Source organism: Acomys russatus, chromosome 29, assembly GCF_903995435.1.
Source record: "Acomys russatus chromosome 29, mAcoRus1.1, whole genome shotgun sequence".
In the NCBI taxonomy this organism is placed as follows: domain Eukaryota; kingdom Metazoa; phylum Chordata; class Mammalia; order Rodentia; family Muridae; genus Acomys; species Acomys russatus.
The window spans coordinates 21,158,929-21,185,783 of NC_067165.1; the positions used below are offsets into that span (position 1 = coordinate 21,158,929).

The window sequence follows — 26,855 nt, forward strand, 5'->3', positions numbered from 1 at the left end:
AAGATTGAATTCTTGCCAAGTAACAGAAATTGGAACTACCAGAGAGATGGTACTAAATTCATAAAACTAGGTAAGATTATCCAGTAATCTTAAAAAGGAGAAATCCTGGGTTACTTCAACATTTTCAAATATTACAGAAAGAAACAAAGCAGAAGAGTTATTAAGATAGAACAACTAGAGACTGGGTACAGAGTTAATGTACAAAGCCAGGGAGTTCAATGCCTAGCTTGGGGTTGGGGAAGATGAACTATCCAATAACAAAAGGAGAAAAATGGAGTAACCAACTATAACAAATACCAAAAGAGCTAATCAAATGAAGACTGAAAATTGGTTAATACTAATGCAAAGCTAAACCTAACTTCTACCTTGAAAAAAAGTTGTTTTCAGTGGGGAAATGAGTGCACAAGCCAGATATCAAACGCAACAGACTAAAAGAGAGAACTGAGAACCGTAAGGACAGACAACTCTTCACCAAACTGTGCTCTGAGCTGAGGGGGAAAAAGGCTAGAGTAAAGACATAGAAGAGATATTTTTGTGAGAACTGTTAAGATTTTGGGTTTATTTATATTTTTATATGAGTGTTTTGCCTGCGCGCGCGAGTGTGTGTGTGTGTGTGTGTGTGTGTGTGTGTACTATGTGAGTGCCTGCTCCCCAGAAGTAGGAACGTGTCAACTGATCCTCTAAAACTAGAGTTATAGGATGCTGTGAGCTATCATGCAGGTACCTGATGCCAAGAGAGGTCAAAAGAGGGCCTCAATCAAAACCCTTAGAACTAGAGCTAGTGTGACTATGAGCATCCCCTAAAGGCTCTGGAAAATTACACTGTGATTAAAGGTTAAAATGTATAAGATGGGGGCTGGAAAGTTGGCTCAGTGGTTAAGAGCACTGGTTACTCTTCCTAGGTTCAATTCCTAGCACCCACACAGCAAGTCACAACTGTTTGGTTCAAAGGAATCTGATACCTCACACACATAACTGCAGGAAAAACACCAATGCACATAAAATGTAAATAAATAAATAAATAGTTAAAGATTTATTTATTTATAATTATATACAATGCTCTGCCTGCATGTACACCTGCAAGCCAGAAGAGGGCATCAGATCACATTATACATGGTTATGAGCCACCATGTGGGTGCTGGGAATTGAACTCGGGTCCTCTGGAAGTGCAGTCACTGCTCTTAACCTCTGAGCCATCTCTCCAGCCCCATAAATAAATTTTTTAATGTGCAGGGTAAATTCAATCATGTGACACATGGAAGTAACAGCCGTTCAATAAATATGTTCAAGCACATAGTGATGGATTGCTTAGTTGGTAGTACTTCCTTAAAGTAAAATGATTCTTGGATATGGTATCAAACTAGTAGTATAACACTAAGCAAAAGAAGAAGTAAAAGATGACCTCACCGGACTTCACTACAGAATATTATCATCAAATTCCTTAAAATCCATGATGATGATGATGATGATGATGATGATGATGATGTTTCTCAAGACAAGGTTTCTTTGTATAGAACCTGGCTGTCCTGGAACTCTCTCTGTACACCAAGTGCTAGGGTTAAAAGTGTGTTCCACCACCATCTGGATAAAATCCTTTCTTGAATACATTTTCCTCATGAATTTATCAGTTGCTTCCTCTTTAGTGGATCATTCCCATAAGAATACTTCAGATGGGCAGTGGTGGCGCATGCCTTTAATTCCAGCACTCGGGAGGCAGAGGCAGGCAGATCGCTGTGAGTTCGAGGCCAGCCTGGTCTACAAAGTGAGTCCAGGACAGCCAAGGCTACACAGAGAAACCCTGTCTCGAAAAACCAAAAAAAAAGAATATTTCAGAGCTGAAATATGTTCAATCAAAAAAATCCTCATGAGTTGCTGTTCTTGGAGAGAACCAGGATTCAGTTCCCACTATACATATGATAGCTCACAGCCATCTGTAACTTAGATTGTAGAGGATCCAGGCCCTCTCTGGGCCCTGGAAGGTATGAGAAACACACCCAGTGCACTTAAATGCTACACATACACACACACCCCTAAGTCTTTGAAGTAAAGTGTAATTTTCAGAAATAAAATACTAGCAGCTGAGTGCGATGGCATACACCTGTGGTTCCAGCAATTAGGAAGGCAGAGGCAGGCAGATGGCTGTGAGTTCGAGGCCTGCCTAGTTTGCAAAGCCAGTCCAGGACAGCCAAGACTACACATGTATCTCGAAACACCAAAAAGAAAAAGAGAACAAGGGGCTGGAGAAATGGCTCAGAGGTTAAGAGCGCCACCTGTCCTTCCAGAAGTCCTGAGTTCAATTCCCAGCAACCACATGGTGGCTCACAGCCATTTATAATGTGATCTGATGCCCTCTTCTAGCCTGCAGGTGTACATGCAGGCAGAGCATTTATATACATAAAAAAAAAAAAAAAACTTTTCCCCCCCACAATTTTTATTAAGTATTTTGGCTATTCATATTTAGCAGCCTAGAAGAAAACATCTTTCATATCTTGGTGAGTCTGAAATTCTGAATATAAATCAGTATCTACCATGTCTCATCATTAACAACATAAAACATCTATCTAGACCTAAAATACAAACAGAGCTCTTAATAGAAGCCTCATGACTTAATGCTTAAACACAAGGATTATTAGTAATGCCTCTATCCGTATAATATTTAAAGTAGAATCTAATGACAAATATTTAAGAGCTAGTAATATAGTGCCCACTCGTATTTAGACTAGGTCTTAATTCCTAGTTTCTCACCATTGGAGCGTGTTCCTCAATGGTTGAAAAGAACAGGACATGAAACTAGCCCATCCAGCTGCAGGCTTCTCTCATGAGTTGAAGAAAAAAATGCTCCCCAGAATGAAAACCTGCTGCCTGCCCATCCGCTCTAACACAGGAGGGTGAGTTCAAACCTGCTGCCTGCCTATCCGCTTTAACGAAGGAGGGTGAGTTCAAACCTGCTGCCTGCCCATCCGCTCTAACACAGGAGGGTGAGTGCAAACCTGCTGCCTGCCCATCCGCTCTAACACAGAAGGGTGAAGCAGTGTCAGAGAGTGAGGTAATGTGAAATGTAAAACCAGAGGCACATGGGGACCTGTGTCAGCTTTGGTGCCAAAATGACATCTATTCCATGCAAGATATTAAAAAAAAGATTTCCTTTGATTGCAGATCGTAACTGAGGTAAGCACAAGAGAATGACAGCCCAGATGGAAAATAACCTTCACGTGTTATCCCAAAGCAAGACATTTCAACCAGTCACTCAAAAAATAAACAAATTCTTAAAAGAAAAAGAAAACAAACTTGGATTAGGGAAACGCCTTAGTAGGTAATGACATCTGCCACCAATCCTGATGACCTGAGATGACTTAATCCCCAATATCTACATGGTAGAATGAAAATCAGCCCTTAAAGTTGTTTTGTAATCTCCACAGAGACTATGGCAGGCATAAACATAAAAGTGTGTGTGCACATGTGCACCCATGCACCGACGCAAACACACACACACACGCACACCAAAAAACAAACAAACAAACAAACCAGGAAATGAAATAGAAATAAGCATAAAACATTTTTTTTTTGTTTTGTTTTTGTTTTTGTTTTTCAAGACAGGGTTTTCCTATATAGAAAAACCTGGCTTTCCTGGAACTAGCTCTGTGGACCAGCAGATTGGCCTCAAACTCAGAGATTTGCCTGTCTCAGCCTCCTAGTACTGGGACTGTTTTTTGTTTTTGTTTTTCTCTGTGTGCAGTCCTGGCTGTCCTGGAACTCACTTTGTAGCCCAGGCTGGTCTGGAACTCAGAGAGATCCTCCTGCCTCTGCCTCCCAAGTGCTGGGATTAAAGGCATGTGGTCCCACCGCCTGGCCACATACTCTTATTTCATATAAAAGTTTAAATTAACACTTAGTCAAAGAAGTATTTCTAAGATGACCTGATATTGTATTTAATAAATTTTTACATATGTCACATATATGTATGTTCACATGTGTGTGCATGCATGTAGAGGGCTAAGGTTGATAATAGGTTTTTTCCTCAATCAATCTCCATGTTTGTTATATATTAAAGCTGAGCTCTAGCTAAATGCAGAGCTCTTTATTCTAGCTATACTACCCAAGACAGCTGCCTGGGGATTGGACCATGTGATGCCTATTCTTGGTTGTCAACTGTACTACATCTATAATTAACTGAAACCCAAGCATATGGGTACACTTGTGAGGGATTTTCTTAATTAAACCATCTGAAGTGGAAAGACTAACCTTCAATGCAGATCTTTTGAGGTGAGAAGGTCCACCTTTGATCTGGGCCACACCTGCTGGCAGCCTATATAAAGGGCAAGGAAGAAGGAAGCTTTTGCTCTTTGCCCGCTTGCTCTATCTCTTGCTGGAAAGTTCATTCCTTCCCTGGCATTCAGCCTACTTCTTCAGGATTCTGGTACATACTGAAAACCAGCTGAGACATCCAGCTTCATGGGCAGAACTACTACTGGATTTTCTTGGACTTTCTGTTAACAAACAGCCATTGTTGTAATAGTTACAACCTATAAACCACACTATTAAGTCCTGTGTGTGTGTGTGTGTGTGTGTGTGTGTGTGTGTGTGTGTGTGTGTTTTCTATCAGTTCCGTTCCTCTATAAAACCCTGACTAATACTGGCCAGCACAGCTACCAAACCCAAGTGGCCTTTTTGTAGGTTCTGGGCTTCTACACTGTTCTTTATATCTGTGCAACAAGTGCTTTCACTGCTCAGCTATATCCCCAAATTTAATTTTTTTTTTAAAAATTAAGCAATAAGAACACCGTCAAAGCCTGGCATGGTGACACGTGCCTATAATCCTGCAGAGTCAGGTGGATCTATGTGAGTTCAAGGCCAGCCTGGTCTACAAGGCAAGTGTAGGACAGCCAAGGCTACACAAAGAAACCCTGTCTTGAAAAAACAAAAACAAAAACTCACTGTCAAACTGTAAGATTATAAATGTAGTTCAACAATTAGTCAATGCTGGCATAAAACTAGAAACCATCAAACATGAAATATAAATGCTTTAAACATGTATTTCTATATTGCCAATAATGGGGGGATGATCAGACAAGACTCAGACAGTCTTGTCTAAGTACCTGACTGAATACATCTTCAGGGCTCTGGGCTGCTCTGGGTGGAATGGGAGGGTAAAGTGAGGCTTGTACATGTGGGTTTTACTGACTTGCCTAGTCTTTGTAAAGTATCCCAGCAGTTCACAGAATTTTCACAAGAAAATTTTCTTTTTCTTGTCTTTTTTAAAATTTTATGTGTATGGGTATTTTGCCTGGCATATGTGAAAGATGGAAAATCACATCAGATCATGTAGAACTGAAGTTACAGGTGGTTATGGTCTTCCTTGTGGGTGCTGAGAATTGAACCCAGATTCCCTAGAAAAGCAGCCACTGCTCTTATATCAAGCTATCTTTCCAACCAGGAAAGATGTTAAAGCATACTATTAAATCTAAATGCATACTCAAACTTAAAAATTATGGTGATTAGGGCTGGAGAAATGGCTCAGAAGTTAAGAGCAATGGCTGCTCTTCTTCCAAAGGTCATGAGTACAATTCCCAGTAACCACATGGTGGCTCACAACCATCTGTAATGAGATCTGGTGCCCTCTTCTGGTGTGCAGGTGTACACGCAGGCAGGGCACTGTATACATAATAAATAAATAAATAAGCCAGGCGGTGGTTGACGCACACCTTTAATCCCAGCCTTTGAGAGGCAGAGGCAGGTGGATTTCTGTGAGTTTGAGGCCAGCCTGGTCTACAAAGTGACCATAACAGTCATTGCTCCACAGAGAAACACTGTCTCAAAAAATCAAAAGAGAATAAGGAAATAAAAATAAAATAAATAATTTTTTTTTAAATATGGTGATTAAAACTACAAAAACAGCCAGGCTTGGTGATGCATGCCTTTAATCCCAGCACTCAGAGGTAGAGGCAGGTGGATCTCTATGAATTTGAGGCCAGCCTGGCCTATAAAAGTGAATCCAGGATAGCCAGGGATACACAGAGAAACTCTGTCTCAAAAACAGAACAAAACAAACTACAAAAATCAAAAATGAGGAAATCTGAGGATGAGGAAGACTAGCTCTAAATGATCATCTCCAGTTTTGGGCTCAAAACTACCCATCCTAACCAGCCATTTCAGCCTTCTCCCTCAGCAACAGGCACTGGTTTTCATGAGGGCACACTTAATATTAGAAAGAATAGTAGGCCGGGCGTGGTGGCGCACGTCTTTAATCCCAGCACTAGGGAGGCAGAGGCAGGCAGATCGCTGTGAGTTCGAGGCCAGCCTGGTCTACAAAGCGAGTCCAGGATGGCCAAGGCTACACAGAGAAACCCTGTCTCGAAAAACCAAAAAAAAGAAAAAAGAAAGAAAGAAAGAATGAATAGTAATTCTAATTTATGGTCTAAATCTGGAAAGGAAAGTTACTGACAAACTAGTATCAAGAAAGACATTTCATAAATACTTCAGATACATTTTCTATTTTCCTTTTAAACTGCAAGTATTGACACACTAGTGGGCCATGGACATATTTGGGGGATTTGGGTTTGTTTGTTTGTTTGTTTTTTAAGATTTATTTATTTATTATTATTATGTATGCAGTGCTCTACCTGCATGTACACCTGCAGGCCAGAAGAAGGTGTCTGATCACATTATAGATGGTGTGAGCCACCTTGTGGTTGCTGGGAATTGAACTCAGGACCTCTGGAACAGCAGTCAGTGCTCCTAAACTATAAGCCATCTCTCCAGCCCTGGGTTTTGTTTTGTTTTGTTTTGTTTGGTGGTTGTTACTGCGTCTGAAACAGGGTTTCTCTGTATAGACTATCTTTGTAGACCAGGCTGTACTGGGACCCACAGAGATCTACCTGTCTCTCTGCTTCCCTGAGTCCCGGGAAATACAAGCATGTGCCACTGCACCAGGCTCTTTTTTTTTTTTTTTTTTTTTTTTTAATGGAACTAAAACAGCAAAGTACAGAAATGGTACAAGAAATGTTTGTAGATATTCACATGAATACATTTCTCAATCGGAGAAACGCTAAAAGTTTCTGGGTCATCCAGCCCTGTTGGGAGTGCTGGAAACAGCAAATGTTGGCTGTGGGATTCTAGTCCTCCTCCCCTAACTTCCCAAGGATCAGGGATGTGCACTATCTCACACAACTGAAAGTAACATGTTAAATTTTACGGTATACAAACTGCTCTCAAAAAATGTTTTTTAAGTTAAGCTATACAGAGAAAGTGTGATCTTCATTGCCAATTTGATGTGGATTTAGAATCACCAGATTCCACCTAAGGATCACACCTCTGAGTGTAGCTATGAGGATGTTTACATGTTTAATCGAGCAGGGAAGACACACTTGAAATAAATTAAGAGTAAAGGGCTGGAAGAAGTAGCTTTGCAGTTAAGAGCCCTCGCTGTTACTGCAGAGGACCAGGCTTCATTTCCCAGCACCCAAAACCATCTGTAATGCCAGGTCTAAAAGATCTGTTGTCCTCCTCGTTCCACCTAGTGGCACCAGGCACAAACTCAGTCCACTTATAAAAAACTGTCTTGTACACTAAAAATAAACCTTAAGAAAGGGGGAAAGCTAGATGTGGTGGAACACATTTATAATCCCAGCACTCGGGAGGCAGAGGCAGGTGGATCACTGTGAGTTCGAGGCCAGCGTGGTCTACAAAGCGAGTCCAGGAGAACCAAGGCTACACAGAGAAACCTTGTCTCAACCTCCCCCCAAAAAAGGTAATATAATAAACAGCATTTTGTTTCAGTAAGTAAATACCTGCCGAATATAATAAACCCAATTAAAATACAATAATCAAAATTTCCTCCCAGACATGGTGACCGAAGCCTATTATAATCTTAGCACTTAGGAAATTCAGACAGAAAGATCAGGAAATCAAGGCGAGCTTCACTATACAGCAAGCTCAACATGGCCCTGGGCCACGTCCCACCTTGTCTCAAAAATACAAAAATGAACGAACGAACGAATGAATAAATGGACAGAAAATAAAGTGCCTGCCTCAACCCTGAGTTGATCTTTGTCCCCACTAAAAGGAAAATATATTGGAAGTGGAGTGTTTAAAAAGGAAATACACTGGTCTACAGAGTGAGTCCAGGACAGCCAAGGGTACAGAGAGAGACCCTGTCTCGAAAAACAAAAACAAAAACAAAAAGAAATACACATATGTAATCCTAGCACTCCTATAATCAATACTGGGGGGAGGGGGGCGGGTGTTAGGGACAGGAGAATCACCCAAAAGCTCAAAAGCTGGCTAGTCTTAAGTATGCATAATAGAAACATGAGGGATCATGCCTCAAGTTACCTCTCTCTCTCTCTCTCTCTCTCTCTCTCTCTCTCTCTCTCTCTCTCTCTCTCTCACACACACACACACACACACACACACACACCATATAAAAGAAAAAATCATTTAGAAGACAACTGTATACGTTCATATCAAAAACTATCCATCTTTTAAAAATGGGCTGGCTACATTAGGCAGTGGTGGTACAGGTCTTTAATCCTGGCTCAGGGAGGCAGAGGCAGGTGGATCTCTGAGCTCAAGGCCAGCCTGATCTATAGAGTGAGTTCTAAGACAGCCATGACTACACAAAGAAATCCTGTTTTTAAAAAACCAAAAACAGAAAAAAGTTAAAACACCCCGTAGCCAAATTAAATAAGGCTTAAATACTAGCTGTACATGGTAGCTCTTAACTATAACGTCAACAGTTAGGAGGTTGATATAGGAAGGACTGAGCCAAGAAGACCAGAATGAGCTACAGAGTATCTCAAACACCCAAAAATGAGGGCTGACAGGATGACTCAGCAGTACCTGCTCTTCTAAACACCCAGGTTGTGTTACTGGCACCTATATGAGTGCTAACAACCATCTATTACTCCAGTTCCAAGGGATTCATTCTCACCTCTGTAGACAGTGCATACATGTGATGCACAGACATACATGCAGGTAAAATACCCATACGCCTGAAGGTTTTTTTTTTTTAACTTAATTGCTAAAGTAAGAAAACATGAGTATTATTAAAATAGTTATGAAATTAATAAGTTTTTTACTGCAAGGCATCATATTTAGATAAACTGAAAGACATTAACAAGTTTATTGACAAGGCTTAGATATCCATACCACTTAAGACAAATTCAATGAAATGCTACTACTTTTTTTCTGTTTTCTGTTTTTGTTTTTGCTAAGAACATAGCAAGCGGGGCTCAGCTCAGTCAGAGGAGTGCAAGCCAAGCATGTACAAAGCCCTGGATGCAACTACCAGCACCACATAAACCAGGCATAAAGACATAAAAGCTAAAAGAAAAAAAAGGAAAGACATAAAAGCTGTAAATCCAGAACTCAGGAAATATACAGAAGAGGATTAGAAATTCAAAGCTGTCCTCTGCTATAAAAGCAAATTCAAGGCTAGTGTGAGACCCTATACCAAAAAAAAAGAATTTTTTAAAAATGTAATATAAAGGGGACAAGAAAAAGTAAAACAATCCTAGAACAACTTTCAGGCATGTTTGCCATCAGACTGTGAGGATATTCTACAGCTAACTTAACTTGGTTTTAACTGACTGGCACAAATAAAAATCGCTGGGGTGGTTTTTTTGTGCACTGTGTAAAGATTGTCTTTGTATTATTCAAATGCTAATTTCTGTGCCAGCAGATATCCGACTAGAGGCTAGATTTTGTATTGTTATTATTTGGCTGCGTCATATTCTGCAAACATTCCCTCCAACACTTTCTGATCGGCCCATAGCAAAGGCAGGACAGGAAGGTGGGACATCTGTGGAGAGATAGGACTCTAAGAAAAGTCACCAGGCGGACACGGGACTAAGTCACTGAGGAGAGCTAATTGGCCACATAGCAGGACATAGGACAGGCCAATAATGTCATTTAGAACAGCTGAGAATCTGCCCAGCTATCGTTCCTAAGCTTATAGTAAACATATAGTGAACATAATGTCTGCATGTCTTTATTCCATCCATTGGCAGTCTCTAAGAAAGTACCATTTTAGTTATCTGAAGCTGGGCATGGTGGCACATGCCTTTAATATCAGCACTTGGAAGGAAGAAGAAGGTGCAAGGCTAAGTAGTAAGTTCCAGGGCAATGTAAGGAGACCCTGTCTCAAAAAACTTTATCAGGATTTTACAAATAAAATAAAGGGGAAATGTGTACCACAAAGGAAATTAATAGTGCATTTATTATCAATCAACTACATTAAAATTAGATTCTATATGTGCAAAGTATCGCACAGTGGAGAAAACACTAATGTAGTAACTAGAAAGTTCCCCTTTCCAAATATTTAGAGAACTGTCATAACTCAATAAAGACTAACAACAACAGAAAATGGGCAACAGATTTAATAAAAAGTGTTATCATAAAATTTTTAAATGGCCGGTGCTCTTCCAGAGGTTCTGAGCTCAATTCCCAGCAACCACTTGGTGGCTCACAACCATCTATAATGTGATCTGATAACCCCCCTTCTGGCCTGCAGATGTACATGAAGATAGAGCACTCATATACATTAAAGGGGGAGGGGGAGAGGGGTGGCGCGTGCCTTTAATCCCAGCACTCAGGAGGCAGGGGCAGGCAGGTCAATGTGAGTTCGAGACCAGCCTGGTCTACAAAGTGAGTCCAGGACAGCCAAGGCTACACAAAGAAACCCTGTCTTGAAAAAAAATCAAAAGAAAAAACTAAATCTTTTTTTTTTTTAATGGCCAATAAACATTAAAAATGTTCAACTGATTTCCTTCTTTTTTTTTGGGGGGGGGGGGGGTTTATTGAGTCTGTGTGGAAGAGTCCTGGATGCTTTGCAGACCGGGCTGGCCTCCAACTCACAGCACCTCCCTGAGTGCTGGGATTAAAGGTATGCACCACCTGGCCTGGCACCTATTAATTATTATTACTCCGGAGAACTCACATTGAAAACAAAATGAAGGACCAGCAGGATGGCGCTTGACACCAAACCAAGACTGGTGACCTGAGTTTGATTCCCAAGACAAAAATGATGGCAGAAATTCCTGCTAGCTGTAAAATGGCTTCTCTAAGTACAGCATGGCACAAGCACACACATACACAAGTATGTATACATACATACATACATACATACATACATACATACATACATACATACATTACAGTGGGTTTCATCTTGTAAATCCCATTCTGTTAATATCTTTAAAGTTTAGTGGATGAAGTATGGGCCCGATAGAAAGTGACCATAACACTAACTCATCAAAGCCAAAGTGTCAATGAATGAAACTCTCAGGAATTATTTTTGTTGTTCTTGTCGCCATCGTCATCTTTGGAGACAGGGTTTGTCTGTTTAGTCTTAGCGGTCCTGGAACTAGCTCTGTAGACCAGGCTGGCCTCAAACTCAAGAGATTATTTTGGGAAAAAGACATGAGCCATCACTGCCCTGCTGGAATTCAATTTTGTATTCCTACAAAACTTGAAAGTTTACACTCCTTAGCTATAAGCAATCACCTACAAGGGGAAGTAAACTATGTCTGTACACAAACCCAAGAGCCACCTGTTAGTCTTTTTTTTCTTTTTTTTAAATAATTTATTTTATGCTTTGGTGTGGGGATGTCAGATCCCTTGGTACTGGATTACAGACAGTTGTGAGTTGCCATGTGGGTGCTGGGAACTGAATCAGGGTCCTTTGAAAGAGCAGACTGTGCTCTTAACCCTCAGTCTTAAATTCACCTTGAGTGAATCATCATTTCACATTTCACATTTTTGCAAGTGGTTGGGGAAAATGAAGTGAATGTTTCCTGACACAAGAGAAGTATATGAAATTGAAAGCATCCATAAACTTTTACTGAAAACAACACTAACTCACCATCACACAGCTGTACAGCTACAGCAGACATACATCTAAAGTCTAAAATGTTTACTATCTGCCATTTTAAAACACATAACAGTCCTGTAAAGAGGAATGAATTTTTTGTTTTGGTTTGGTTTTCGAGACAGGGTTTCTCTGTGTAGCCTTGGCTCTCCTGAACTCACTTTGTAGACCAGGCTGGTCTCTAACTCAAGGCGATCCACCTGCCTCTGCCTCCTGAGTGCTGGGATTAAAGGCATGCACCACCACGCCCGGCAAGAGGAATGAATTTTACAGCTATTTCAGAATGAAGCTCACTGTAAAAAAACAGTGATTAAAATAGAATTCTTATCTTAAAATAGAATTCTACACATTGTATATTTTTATTTCTTTATGTATATGAGTATTTTGCCTATGTTTATATTTTGCCTCTATATACTATGTGAATGCAAAGCCTTCAGAGGCCCGAAAAAGGCAACAAATCCCCGAACTAGAGTTTCAGACTACTATGAGCCACCGTGTGGGTACTGTGAGTTTAACCCAGGTCCTCTGGAAGCACAGCCGTACTCTTACCTAGTGACCCATCTCTAGGGTGACCCATCCATGTGAATGTGGGGTAAGAAGAGCACACATGCACTGTGCACACAGTGCGTATGTGGACATCTGGTGAGGCGAGCTCTGCCCTAGGCCACCTGGCTTGTGTGGCAAACGCCTTTATCCGTGCTGAGCCAGCTTCCCAACCTGCACGAGGTGCTTTCTTAACATGTGAATACGCGTAACAAGAATGCTCAGAGGAAATTCTATAATAGGAAACCTGGAATCATCAAGAACTCCATAAACACTGGGACATACTTTAAAAAAAAAAATTAAGTAGCCAGGCATGTGGCGCACATACATACTGGTCTGGGATTTTTTGAGACAAGATTTCACTCTAGCACAGACTGGCCTAAACTTACTGCACAGCCCAAACTGGCTTCTAACTCATAATAACCCTCCTCCCTCAGCCTTCCAGGACCCATCACATCTGACTTTTAGAATTCTGGTATATCTTATATGTAAGACACAAAACTACAAATTCCTCAAAGAAAACTTCATAACCCTAAATTTGGCAATGATTTATTTCCTAGACATGACACCAAATTTATAGGTACTGAAGCAAAAACAGAAAGTAGACCACATGAAACTAAAAACTTCTATATACCAATGAAAATAATCACAGCAAGCAGACAGACAATGGAATCTGAGATTCTGCAAATCATATCTGAAAAAGGGTAATATTTGACTATATGAGAATTTTTATTAAACAAAAAGACCCATTGGGTGGTAGTAGGACACGCCTTTAATCCCAGTCCTTGGGAGGCAGAGATACGTGGATCTTTTTGAGTTCAAGGTCAGCCTGGTCTACAAAGTGAGTTCCAGGATGGTCAAGGCTGCTACACAGAGAAACTCTCTCAAAAAAACAAAAAGGAACCAAGATAACCTGACTATAACGTAGGCAAAGGACTTGAAGAGAGATTTCTTCAAAGTTATGATAGCCAACAGCCACTCAAATCAAACACTACAGTGCAATGCTGAGGATTTAGATTCCCTGACAGGCAAACAGATAAGAGGTAGCAGGACAATATACAGATGGTGAACTTCCAAGATGACTTGTGACTTCCTTGTTCTCCAATCTGAGACAAAATCCCCTGCTGATGGATTGGCCAGAGGAGTTCAAGGCAGATCAGGACATGTTTATCTACCAGCTGTGCCGCCACCAGCCACCAACCCTTGGGAAGACTTTTAAACCCCTAGCACTTAAGGAGAGTCATTTCCCAGATCCTGAGCCTCCTTTGTTTTGCAGGGTTCCTCTGTGTGCTTGCTGACTAAATTTTTTCTTCACAGGTCTGCTGTGTTTGAAAATTCTGTTACTTGTAACACTATTAATTTTTCAATTGGCAGAGAAAATAGACCAAATCAACATCCTTAGGCAGTAACAATATTACATATTAATTAATATTGTATATTAATTATAACATACTATCAAAAACACTGAAACAGCATGGGGGGTTGGGGGTGTATAGGTATTAAAATCCTATACAGTTGGTGATAAAAATGTAGTGTAAACAATTTACAAAAAATAATACAATTTAAAAAGATGAAGCTAGGCATGGCAGTGCTCGCCTTTAATCCCAGCACTTGGGAGGCAGGCTAACCTGGTCTACAAAGCAAGTCCAGGGCTACACAGAGAAACCCTGTCTTTTGGGGGGTGAGGGGGTGATGGAACTGAAATTGCCATATGATCTAAGAAGCCTACTTCCAGAATATATTTTTTAGAAGTATCTGATAAATAATTGAAATGAGCTAATGTCTAAGAAGCTATAATATATAAATACAAGTTTATTGGAAGCAGCATGGGAAGGAAGAGAGCAGGGAGGTGGGACAAAGGGTACAGGAGCAGTGGAACCAAAATGTCTGGTTTATATAATCAAGGGTCTCTGGGAGAGGGGAGACCTTGCCCCTAGGCAGAAGGCAGGGCATGCCAGCCACGTCCTGCAGCAGGACCTAACAGTAGCTATTTCATTCATCAGCCAATTTACTGGTTAGATGATTTGGTTTTGTGGTTTGGTTTTGGTGTTTACTTTTTTTGCGGTTTTCTGTATTTCCTAAATACTAACCTTAAGTACATTCCCACTCACCTATAAATGCTCACTTTGTTGTACAAAGGCTTTTAAACTTTATTGTAATCCCTGTCAATTTTTGGTATTGTTTCCTATGCCCCTGGATTGCTTTTCAAAAATACCTACCTACCCCTTAGTCTTTTCTTTTGTTGTTGTGTTTTAATACAGGTTTTCTCTATATAGGCCTGGCTGTCCTGGAACTAGGCTCTGTGGACCATATTAGTCTCTGCCTCCCAAGTGCTGCTATTAAAGGTGTATGCAACCACCAACTGGTCTGTCTATCCCTTAATCTTTAAGTGTTTTTCCTATGTTTTTCTCTGGCAATTTCAAAGATTCTAACATTAAAATCTTTAATCAATCCTTATTATTGTGCAATGTGGAAAACATGGATCTTGTTTTGTTCTTTTGTTTTGTTTTGTTCTTATGTATACAGAAATGCAGCTTTCCCAGCCCCATGTTAATAGGCTCTCTTTTCCCAAAGTATGTTTTCACAGCCTTTCCAAGGAAAACCAGGTGGTTATAGCACTATGGATTTACTTCAGGGTCTTCAAGTCTATTCCACTTGTCTACGTGCTTGTTTTTGTGCCAATCTTTCTGGTTTTCTTACCAGGCTCTATAATATAATTGGAGGCCAGGTGCTATAATACTTCTAGCACTGTTCTTTCTACATAAAATTATCTTAGCTGATTATGGTCTTTTGTGCTTCCATATTGTTTTTCTTTTCTAATCCTGTTAAGAATTTCATTGGAATTTTGATGGGGAGCGCATTAATCTGCAGATCACTTTTGCTTTTATAACACTACTTTTACCAACTCATAATTATGTAAGTGAGTCCTTCCCCTGGCTTTTTCAGTGTTTACAGTTTTTATTACAAAGGTCTTTTACTTCATGCTTATGTTTATTCCTAGGGTTGGTTTGTTTCTGGTTTTGTTTTGAAGCTATTATGGATGATATTTTTTTCTTTTTCTTTTTTGGCAAGTCTGTTACTGATATAAAAAGATACTGATTTTTATAGGTGGATTTTGTGTCCTGCAACATTGTTAGTTAGAACTATTTCTCAAGAATTAAGAGTTTTATGGTGGGGTCCTTAGGATCTTCTAAGCACAGGATCATGCCACTGGAAAATAGAAATTAATTTGGTTTCTTCCTTTGCTATTCGTATTCCTTTTCTATCTTATGCTCTACCTAAGACTTTGAGCACTGTACTGACTCAGAGGGGCATCTTTGTGTCATTCCAGACTTAGAGGAAGTTGTTATTAGTTTTTTCAACTTAATATAATGTTCAGGAAAGGACTGTTGTAAGTGCTCTTTATTACATGGAAATGTATTACTTCTCTTGCTAGTTACTTCAGAAAGGAATGCTAAACTTCTTTTTTTTTCTTCAGGTCAAATACATTAAATTTTTTTTTTGTGCCCATTTCTAATTTTTTTTTACATTTTTTATTAATTTATTCATATTACATCTCGATTGTTAGCCCTTCCCCTGTTTCCTCCCATTCTTCACTCCCTCCCACTTCCCCTCCTTCTCCCCTCCCCTATGTCTGTGACTGAGGGAGACCTCTTCCCCCTATATATGCTCGTAGAATATCGAGTCTCTTCTTGGTAACTTGCTATCCTTCCTCTGAGTGCCCCGCCAGGCCTCCCCATCCGGGGGACATAGTCAGAAAAGGGGCACCAGGGTTCGTGTGAGAGTCAGATCTCACTCTCCACTCAACGGTGGAGAATATCATGTTCGTCGGCTAGGTCTTGGTAGGGGTTCGAAGTTTAATGCCTATATTCTCCTTGGCTGGTGCCTTAGTTTGAGGAGGACCCCAGGACCCAGATCTGCCTGTCATAAAGTTCTTCTTGTAGGTTTCCAGGACCCTGTGGGTCCTACTGTTTCCCTATTCTTCCATGCTACTCTCGCCTAAAGTCTCCATAGGATGTTCTCTCCTCTGACCCACTTTCTTGGTAAGTAAAGTTTTTCATGGTACATATCCCTTGGACTAGTGTTTTGATATAAGTGAGTATATACCGTTTGTCTCTTTTTGCTTCTGGGTGAACTCACTCATTATGATAATTTCTAGATCAATCCATTTGTCTACAAATTTCGGGAATTCCTTGTTTTTAATAACTGAGTAGTATTCCATAGTGTAAATGTACCACAGTTTCTTAGTCCATTCTTCTACTGAGGGACACTTAGGCTCTTTCCATGTTCTGGCTATTATGTATAAAGCAGCTATGAACATGGTTGAGCATATGTCCCTGTTGTGTGGTAGGGCATTTTCTGGGTATATTCCAAGGAGCGGGATAGCTGGGTCTTGAGGAAGCCCTATTCCCATTTTTCTGAGAAAGCGCCAGATAGCTTTCCAAAGTGGTTGTACTAGTTTGCATTCCCACCAGCAATGAAGGAGTGTTCCTCTCTCTCCACATCCTCACTAACATGTGGTGTCATTTGAGTTTTTCATCTTGGAATGCTAAACTTTTATGAAGGCTTTCAGCACCATCTGAGACCATGTGGTTTCTGTGCATTAAGCCTATTTTTACACAAAATTACACTTGCTGATTTATGAATGCTAAGCCTTGCTTCTGTCAACAGTAACTAGAGCTTCAACACCATATGAATGAAAAGAGAAATAAAAAAGGTAGACTACCGCTCCTCGTTATGGTAGAGGAGAAAGTTTATTGTCCATAAAAAGGAGAGCATAGTCAGAGGAAAGGGCATCTGGGAGAACATGACCCCAAACCAGCCCACATGAGGATGGAGGGGTGAGGCAGGAAAGTAAAGGGTAGACAAAAAGGGATGAGTAACCAAAATAGCTAGATTATATATAGAAGGACAGCTAAGGAAAGGGTAGCTCTGGGCTGGGAAAGTTTAAGGTAGGAGATAGGGTACCAGCCAGATTCTGTAACAGGTGGAGACTAAGGAATGCTGGGAGAACCTGGAGACCAGGCCTACTATGACGTTAAGCAGGCACCTCAATTAGCCATTTGTCCCAGGGTGTAAGACCTAATATTATTCCTTGCTGGGGGATGGTTTTGTGTACTGTGCATTCAGATGCTGATTTCTGTGCCCATGGGCATTGTCATTACTATTGAAGAATCATGAGTCTCAATGCAGTGTAAAAGTTGTTCTCCAGCATGATTGGTTAATAAAGAGCTGAACAGCCAATAACTGGGGAGGAAAGGAGCATTGAGGTGGGACTTCCAATCCCAGTTAAGTGTCCCAGGTGGAGAAGAGGAAGAGAGTTAGAGGGTCAAAGAAAAGGTCATGATGAGGAGGTGACCATGAGAAGGTCACCAAGAGGACAAAGAAGGAGCTGGAGCAGCCAGATTGAGACTATGTCCAGCGGAGAGTGGGGTTTAAATAGTTTTGTTTTGTTGGTCTTCTGTGTAGCCTTGACTGTCCTGGACATGCTCTGTAGACCAGGCTGGCCTTGAACTCACAGCGATCTGCCTGCCTCTGCCTCCTGAGTGCTGGGATTAAAAGTGTGAGACACGACTGCTCGTTTTAAATTGTTATTTCTGTAGAACCTTGAAGTTTATCATTAGGTTATTTATTTGAGGTCTCTCTGGTTTTTGTTTGTGTTTCTAAGATTCTTATTCGGTAGCCCTGACTGGCCTAGAAGATGTTACTATGTTCTAGGTAAGAGCTTAAACTAACAGATGCCTTGCCTCCAACCCACACAATGGGATTAAAGGCATGTAGCAACATGCCTGACATTTAAATTCGTTAAAATTTATTTTAATTTTGTATTTGCATATGTTCGTGTAGAGTATTTATACATGAACACAATTGCCCTTGGAGGCCAGAAAAGGGTACTGGATTCCTCTGAAGCTGGAGTCACAGGTGATTGTGAACTGCCCATGTAGGTGCTAGGAACTGAACTCAGGAAAATACGCAAAATGTACTTTTAACTGCTGAGCCATCTCTCCGGGCCCTCTATTTTTTTTTTAATGTTAGCTATTTATCATAGCTATAAACTTTCCTCTTAGAACTGCCTTCACTGTACCCTAAAAGTTCTAGTGATTTGTGTGCTCATTTTCTTTTAATTTTCTTAAATTTCTCCAATGACCTAGTGGTCATTCAAGAGTATTACTATTTTGTATTACTATACGCAATGTACTTGTGCAGTTTCTATCATTTATCTTACTATTGACTTCTAGTGGTGTTTTGGTTTTTTGTACTTTGATGTGAAAAAGTAAGTTTAGATAGATTCTTTTGTATGAGCAAACACTTGTTTTGTGTCTGAGAACGCATTATATTTAAAGAAAGTCCAATCTGCTGCTGAGAAGACTATGTATTCTGCTTCTACTGGATGAAACCTATCAAGTCCACTTGAACTGCAATATAGTTTAACTGTTTAATAAAACTAAAAAACATTGAAGACTGTGTTCCTTTTCAAATAATAACATCTCAGTTTCCTACCAATATTATATCCATAAGTAAACTTAAGACCTTGGTTTCAACTAAGATAAGCAATTACTCAGTGGTTAGGTGCACTTGCTACTCTTCCAATGGGCCAGAGTTTAGAGTCCAGCACCTAAGTCAGTGGCTCACAACTGTCTCATGTGTGCAGCTACTTTTCTCCTTCCATCCCAACAAAGATAAGTAAAAAAATTTTATAACAATTTAAATTAAGAATAACTTACTAATTGGATTGGTTTGCTTAGGGTCCATTCTTGTGCATTCTTTGGAGTCTTACAACACTATCAGTGGATATTTTCACCATAAATATGCTGAAACTAAGCAAGGTGTGGTAGACAGCTCATGTTCCCAGTACATGGGAAATAGAGGCAGGACAACCAACAGTTCAAGGATAGTCTTAGCTATATAGAGAATTTGAAGTTCTTCTGGGCTACAAGTGACCAAGTCTCAAAAGAGCCAAGCACAAAATCAGGTAGAGTATGCCTGTAATCACAGCTGTTAGCATACAGGTAACCCAACTGCCTCCCTTCAGGGGCTTTCAGGAGCCTAGCAACCTCTGACGTCATCACATGCCACCAGGTGTGCACCAGGTGTGTCCTGGATAAAGAGGACTCCATCAGCCTCTTATGTTCTCTCTCCCTCTCTGTCTCTCTGCCTGTTTCTCTCTGTCATGGGCACCCTCCTCCTGTCTCTCTCTCATCTTTCCCCACAATAAATCTCCTTTATACCAAATATGTTGTGATAGCATATTAATCATTATTATAACACCAGCACTACAGAGGATTAAAAGCCCAAGGTCATCCATGACAACACAGCAGTATTCAAGACCTTATCTCAAGAAGAGATCAAACACAGAAATAAGTGATGAAGGATTTAAAAGAGACTTATATTTAAGGTAAACCTGCATTCAGACTATCAGTTAAAAGCTAAACTGTAGGTGACAGAGAGATGGTTCATAGATTAAAGAGGCTGTTTCCAGAGGATTATAGTCCAAGAACCAACATGACAGCTCACAACCATCTGTACCTTCAGTCGCAGCGGATCTAATGCCCTCTTTTGACCTCCACAGGCAACAGGTATTGACATGCATGCAGGAAAACATACATATACAATTAAGTAATACAATTTAAAAAATAAAGCAAATTGACCATATCATCAGGCCATAGTTTTGTTTTGTTTTTTCTCCTAAGTAAAAATATAATAGGCCCGGCTCAGTGGCCCACACCTGTAATCCCAGCACTCAGGAGGCAGAACCAGGCAGATCTCTGTGAATTCAAGGTCAGCCTGGTCTACAAAGCAAGTCCAGGATAGCCAAGGCTAAAGAGAGAAACTCTGTTTTTAAAAAGTGTGTGTGTGTGTGTGTGTGTGTGTGTGTGTGTGTGTGTGTGTGTGTGTGTATTAAATAGTATAGTATCTTCATCCAGGTGACCATTGTAGCAAATAACACACACCTAATAGCAGTTTCCTTCTGTTCCTTTCTAAAGGATTCTCAGTTTTATTCTTTTTTAAAATTTATTTATTACATATACAGTGTTCTGCCTGCATGTATACACCTACACACCAGAAGAGGGAACCAGATCTCATGATAGATGGTTATGAGCCACCATGTGGTTGCTTGGAATTGAACTCAGGACCTCTGGAAGAGTAGACAGTGCTCTTAACTGCTGAGCCATCTCTCCAGCCCCCTCTCAGTTTTATTCTAAAGCAAAAACAGCCTCAACAATGGGACTGTGATTTCCAGGTTTCTTTGAAGAAACTTTGGCAAAAAAGAGGTGAATCTTAGTATTCAGGTAGCATTTCTAGATCAGACTGACTAAAATTGGGTGTGGTGGCACACACCTGTAAGCCCTACACTAGGAAGCTATGATGACTAGTTTAGAGTCATCAGGGAGAAGGGAGTCTCAACTGGGAAGTGCCTCCATAAGGTCTGGCTGGAAGACATCTTCTCAGTTATTGATGTAGGAGGCTGGCACCATTCTGGGTCCTGGATTCTACAAGAAAGCTGACTAAGCCAGGCAGTAAGCAACACTCTTCATGGGCTCTGCTCAGCTCCTAACAGGCCCCTCTTTTATTTGAGAGCCTGTCCTGGCTTCCTTCTCTTGATGAACTACAATATAGAAGTGTAATAATTCTTTCTTCCCCACCTTGCTTTTGGTCATGTTTTATCACAACAATAGAAACCCTGACTAAGTCAGAGACTAAGACTAAAGGATCACATATACAAGGCCAGCCTGGGCTACACAGTGTGATCCTGACCACCCAAGTGCCTAGTTCTGCTTAGAAATATGCTATTATGTTCTTCTTCCTATCTTTTTGTTTGGTTGTTGGTTTGGCTTTTGTAGCTTTATTGAATAGGGTTTCTCTATGTAGCCTTTCCTGTACTGGACTAGCTTTGTAGACTAGGCTGGCCTCCAACTCACTGCAAGCCTGCCTCTGCCTCCCTCTGTGTTGGGATTACAGACATGCACCACCATGCCTGGCTCTCTTTCCCCTTTCTAATCTCAGTCTGAAGAGCATTCCTCCTAGAATACCAGACTTCCATAAATATGGAAGTCAAACACAAACTATATAACACAGAAAGCTGAAGGCCCTGGATTTATTTCTGTAACCATAAAGCCATATTATCTTCTGGGCTTCTATATTATGGCTCACATCTATAATCCCAACACTTAAAGACAGTAAGGTAGGCTGGGTGTGGTGGCACACGCCTTTATTCCCAACACTCAGGAGACAGAGGGATCTATGAATCCAGTCCAGGACAGCACTGTCTCAAAAAACCGACCAACAGACAGAGAGATGAGAGAGAGGCAGAGAGTGACAGAGACAGAGACAGACAGGCAGGCCGGTAGGCAGGCAGGCAGGTAGGCAGGCAGGCAGAGACAAGCAGAGACAGAGACAGACAGACTAAAGACTTGAGTTGATCTCTGGAACCCACATAAGGTGAACAAAACAATAAAATCAAAGTTGTTCTCTAACCTTCCCATGAATACCATGACATACCTGGCCCCAACTCTGGGCATACAAAATTAAATTTAACTTAAATGAGAATAACGTATAGAAGTAATCTAGAGAAATCTAAAAGGAAAAGCTTCTGGAGGATAGACAGAGTGCTCAGTGGTTAAAAGCACTGGCTGCTCTCCCAAGGACCCGTGTTTGATTGTACACACCTGATGGCTTACAACCATCCATAACCCTAGGAGATCCAACACATACCAAACATACATGCAGGCCAAATAACTACATATATAAAATTTTTTAAAATTTTTTAAAATTTTTAAAATTTAAGTCAATCAAGAAGTTAGAGAGATAGATAGCTCAGCAGTACATTCTATTCCTACAAAAACCCTGAGTTCCAAGCAGGACACACTGGCACACGCCTGAATCCCAGCACTCAGAGAGGAAGAGGCAGGCGGATCTCTGTGAGTTCCAGGCCCGCCTGAATTAAAAGTCCAAGGCTACACAGAGAAACCCTATCCTGAAAAAACAAAAACAAGCCTGAGTTCCATTACAGCATTTATGTTAGACAACTTGTAAATGCCAACATCAACATCAGGAGGATCTGATGCTTCTGGTCTCCTCAAGACTCGCACTCATGTGCACATGCAAAGACACAAAATTAAAAATAGATTTCTTTTTTAGTCAATCAAGCTAGTCTGGCATGGTGGCAAACGCCTTTCTTCCCAGCACTCAGAAGACAAAGGCAGACAAGTCTTTCTAAGTCCAAGGCAAGCCTTATCCTACATATAGTGAGTTCCAGACAAGTATGGACTACATAGTGAGGCTATGCCTCAAAAAAAAAAAAAAAAAAAAAGTCAATCAGGGGGCTGGAGAGGTGGCTCAGAGGTTAAGAGCACTGTCTGCTCTTCAAAGGTCCTGAGTTCAATTCCCAACAACCAAATGGTGGCTCACACCATCTATAATGAGATATGGTGCCCTCTTCTGGTGTGTAGGTGTACATGCAGGCAGAATATTGTATACATAATAAATCTTTAAAAAAAAAAGTTCACTCAAACAAAACTGCTTTCTGAAAATACTACAAAGAGGCCATAATCTTTTGCTGAAGACTCTAAAAATTTGTTCTTTACTACCTCATTAAATACTGTAAAATATTCATTGTACATCTAAAATGTTTATGAAGATAGAGTAATACTGTTCAGTGACAGTTATATAAAGCCCTGCACTTAATCTTTAGGACCACAATTAACCAGCCAATCAATAAATGTATGTTTCTTTTAGACTCTACTGCTTGCAACAACAAGGACATTCAATAGCTAAATCCACTGGAATAGGATAATTAGTTATTACTAGTTATCATTCAAAATATGTGTTACCAAATGTTACCACAGTGGTGCACACCTGTAATCCCAGCTCTCGGGAGGTAGAAGCTGGTAGATCTCTGTGAGTTCAAGGCCAGCCTGGTCTACAAAGTGAGTTCAAGACAACCAAGACTATTACACAGAGAAACCCTGTCTCAAAAAAAACAAAAACAAAAAACCCAAAAACCAAAAAAAAAACCAAAAACATATTTTCCAGCATATAAGATAACCCCCAACTTTAAATTTAACTTCTCCACTTAAAATATAGTCTAGAATATACTTGCCATATAAGACTAATCAAATCCTTTTACAAAGCACACCCTGTGCAGCAGACTTGGGCTACAAACTGTATTTTATTTTATTTTATTTTTTTTTTAATTTTAACTGGAAAAGTTAAAGCTGGGGTCATCTTATACACCGGAAAATATGGTAAGTAAACAAACAAACAAATGTACGTTACCAAAGTAATTAGACAAGGAAGGGAGGTACTCACAGATCTATAAGTGGAGGTAATTGTAAGGAAAAAGGAACACATTTCCCTTAAGAATACTAGATTAAAAAAAAAAAAAAGCTGGGCACAGTGGCATATGCTTGTAATCCCATAGGCAGAAGCAGTCAGATCGCTGATTTTGAGGCCAGCCTAGTCTACTAAGGCAGTCCAGGACAGCCAGGACTACAAGAGAAACCCTGCCTCTGGGAAAAAACAAAACTAGATAACATATGGTAGTAGAGGCCCACGCCTTTAATCCCATCCATCACTCTGGAGGCAGAGGAAGGCGGATCACTTAAGTTTGAGGCCAGCCTCATCTTCAGAGTTCCAGGACAACCAGAGATACACAGATCTCAAAACACACACATACAATGAAAAAGAAATAAAGAAAAGGAAAAAAGACTTCTAGATGACAGAGTTTACCATACTTAAACAAGTACATAAACATCCTGTAAAATTCACTTTTATTCATAGTATTTATTTTACAAAATATTTGAGCAAGTAAACAATACATATAGCAAAACATTCAGTATTGTTGATAATAAAAAATTAAAATTCTTTGTATGTTTATAAAAGGGAAGCTGGCTATAGTACAGCCCTATAACAAAATAACCAGTAGCAATTAAGAGGCTACATACACTAGAACTATATTCATTGACGCAGAAAGACGTCTATACGTTGAATAAAAGAAGCAGGAAGAATATTCATGTGGTTACTGAACATAAACCTCACATACCATACATGTGTATACATTCATAGAAAAAGTCTGGAAAGATATATATTAAACTCTTAAAGCTCACTAAATCTTTTGAAATTAATACATGTTTAATTTCTACTTTATCCATTCTGTACTGTAATTGAATGTATTACTTTTATAATCTATCATATAGTGCCTAAAGAGTACAAGCCAAGTTAAAACCTGTAAGAAAAAAGGTTAAGTCCAATTTTATATAATTCATACCAGCACAAAATATTGCTATATTTCAACATAATAAAAACTAGAAGAATATTTACTAAAAAAATAAATAAAAATCTAAATACCTTAACTCCATGATATTGAAGCTAAATCAAACTGGATTGTCACACAAATTAACACTATCTAAATACTCTAATGGTTATTAAATGCAAATCCAGATGTAATCTATCTAAAGACAACCTTTTTTTCTCAAATAGTACTTACAGTTCTCTACAATTTCATCAAAAACTGCATCACTTTTCTGTTCAAACTGAAAAAAAAAAAGAGAGAGAGAAATAACATTACTCTCAAATGTTTCATCTTACTTTTTAAAATCCCTATCTAATCCCATAGCAAGTTTGCTGATCTTAAAATCAAAGTAATTGTGTTGCAGCAATGGCTCCTGTTGAGTACGTAGGGCCTAAGACAGAAACAGAGCCAAGTCTGAGGTAATTCTAGACCTTTAAAAGTGCAAGCGGAAATAAAGCAGAGGCAACTCCTGGAATTCATGTACTCTTCTTTGCTTCAGCCTTCCAAGTGCTGGGATTTCAAACATGAGCCACAACAGCTGGCAAGCATTTCCCAAAGATACTTAATGACAGAGCATTTCTGAAACCTAACACGAACAGCTCACGATCACAATGGGAAGAGACACTAACTGATGTCAAGAAGATCATCTTTGTGACTTCAAAACAAAGCCACTTTTTTATGTTTAGTAATATACTCCAAATTAATGCTAAATAACTATACTATTTGACAATTCCTGATTTTCACATGTATTTTTTTCTGGGAGTTTAAAAAGTATATAGAAAACAATATATTTAGTATGCTAGAATCTTCAAATTTAATAATATTAAAAGCAGGAAATTCTTGGCTCCTACCTGTCCCTTACTACTCAACTTTTCTTCCCATCATTAATCAGCCACAGCACTCTTACCTACAAAATACAGATGTTATCAAAACTCCAGACATCCATTAGCAATTTGGTGAAGTTGGCAAGCAACATCAGTTATTTAACATCTAATTGCTATTACAGTGGTAATGTGATTACCAAGTATTACAAATGATTACCAAATTTACTTTGTTCTGAAACTACTAGTTGATGCACTAATACTAAAGAAATATAAAGCATAAAATCAGGGCAAAGGAAACAAAGTTATCCATATTTGCAGGAAACATAATTGCTTGAAAAGGCCAAAACTGTAGTATCAACTGGAGAGAGGAGCTGTCAAGCAGTTGATAACAAAAAGACAGAAAAAGCATAGCATGTTTTCTCTCAGACAGAATCTAGATTAACAACCAGTAAGTAGCGATGTGTGACATGAAAACAAAAGAGACTAACGGGGCAAGGAAGGAACCATCAGGAGAGGAAGAAAGACAGGAGAGCGTAAGGAGAGGGAAAATGTGAGCAAACATCAGTCACATATGTCAGACAGTGTTAAAATGAAACCCATTATTTTGTACACTAACTTTTTTAATGGTATTAGGAATGAGAGCACATTTCAAGTAGGATGACTTCTTAACATTCAAGAAATTACAGCAGGTGGCACCACAGTTAAAAGCACTTGCAGTTCTTCCAAGACTGCGGTTCGGTTCCCAGCACCTTGACTGAGTGTTCACAACCATCTGTAACTTCAGCACCAGGGGATCCAACAACTTCTTCTTGACGTCTGCAGGCAAATTCACATTTACATTCACACAAACACACACACACACACACACACACACACACACACACACACATAAATAAATAAATAGTATTTTGAACAAACCTATGGTGGGCTAAATATAAATAATAAATAAATCAATGAGATATACCATATAAACTCAAGGGACAGGAACCACACAATTATTTCAATTGAAGCTGAAAAAGAATTTAATAAAAGTTTAACATGTCTTCATAACAAAAGTTTTGGAGACTTTGGAGCTGGGTGTGATAGTACACCCCTTTAATCCCAGCACTCAGAAAGCAGAGGCAGACAACTGTTGCAGGATATTTGACCCCATTGTGAACTGTAAAGTCCTGTTTCTTTTATTTATTTTTTAAAGATTTATTTATTTATTAATTTATCATGTGCACAGAGTTCTGTTCATATGTATACCTGCACACCGGAAGAGGGCATCAGATCACACTATAGATGGTTGTGAGCCACCATGTGGTTGCTGGGAATTGAACTCAGGACC

At 39.7% G+C, this 26,855-nt stretch overlaps 1 protein-coding gene across 1 annotated transcript in view; it reads right to left on the reverse strand.

Moving 5' to 3' along the window:
• Positions 1-26,855, reverse strand: part of Zmym4 (zinc finger MYM-type containing 4) — a 134,485-nt gene that overhangs the window by 79,568 nt on the left and 28,062 nt on the right. The window contains exon 2 of the mRNA XM_051171187.1: positions 24,897-24,942. Coding sequence (XP_051027144.1) covers positions 24,897-24,942 — 46 coding nt within the window. The remainder of the gene's footprint in view (positions 1-24,896; positions 24,943-26,855) is intronic.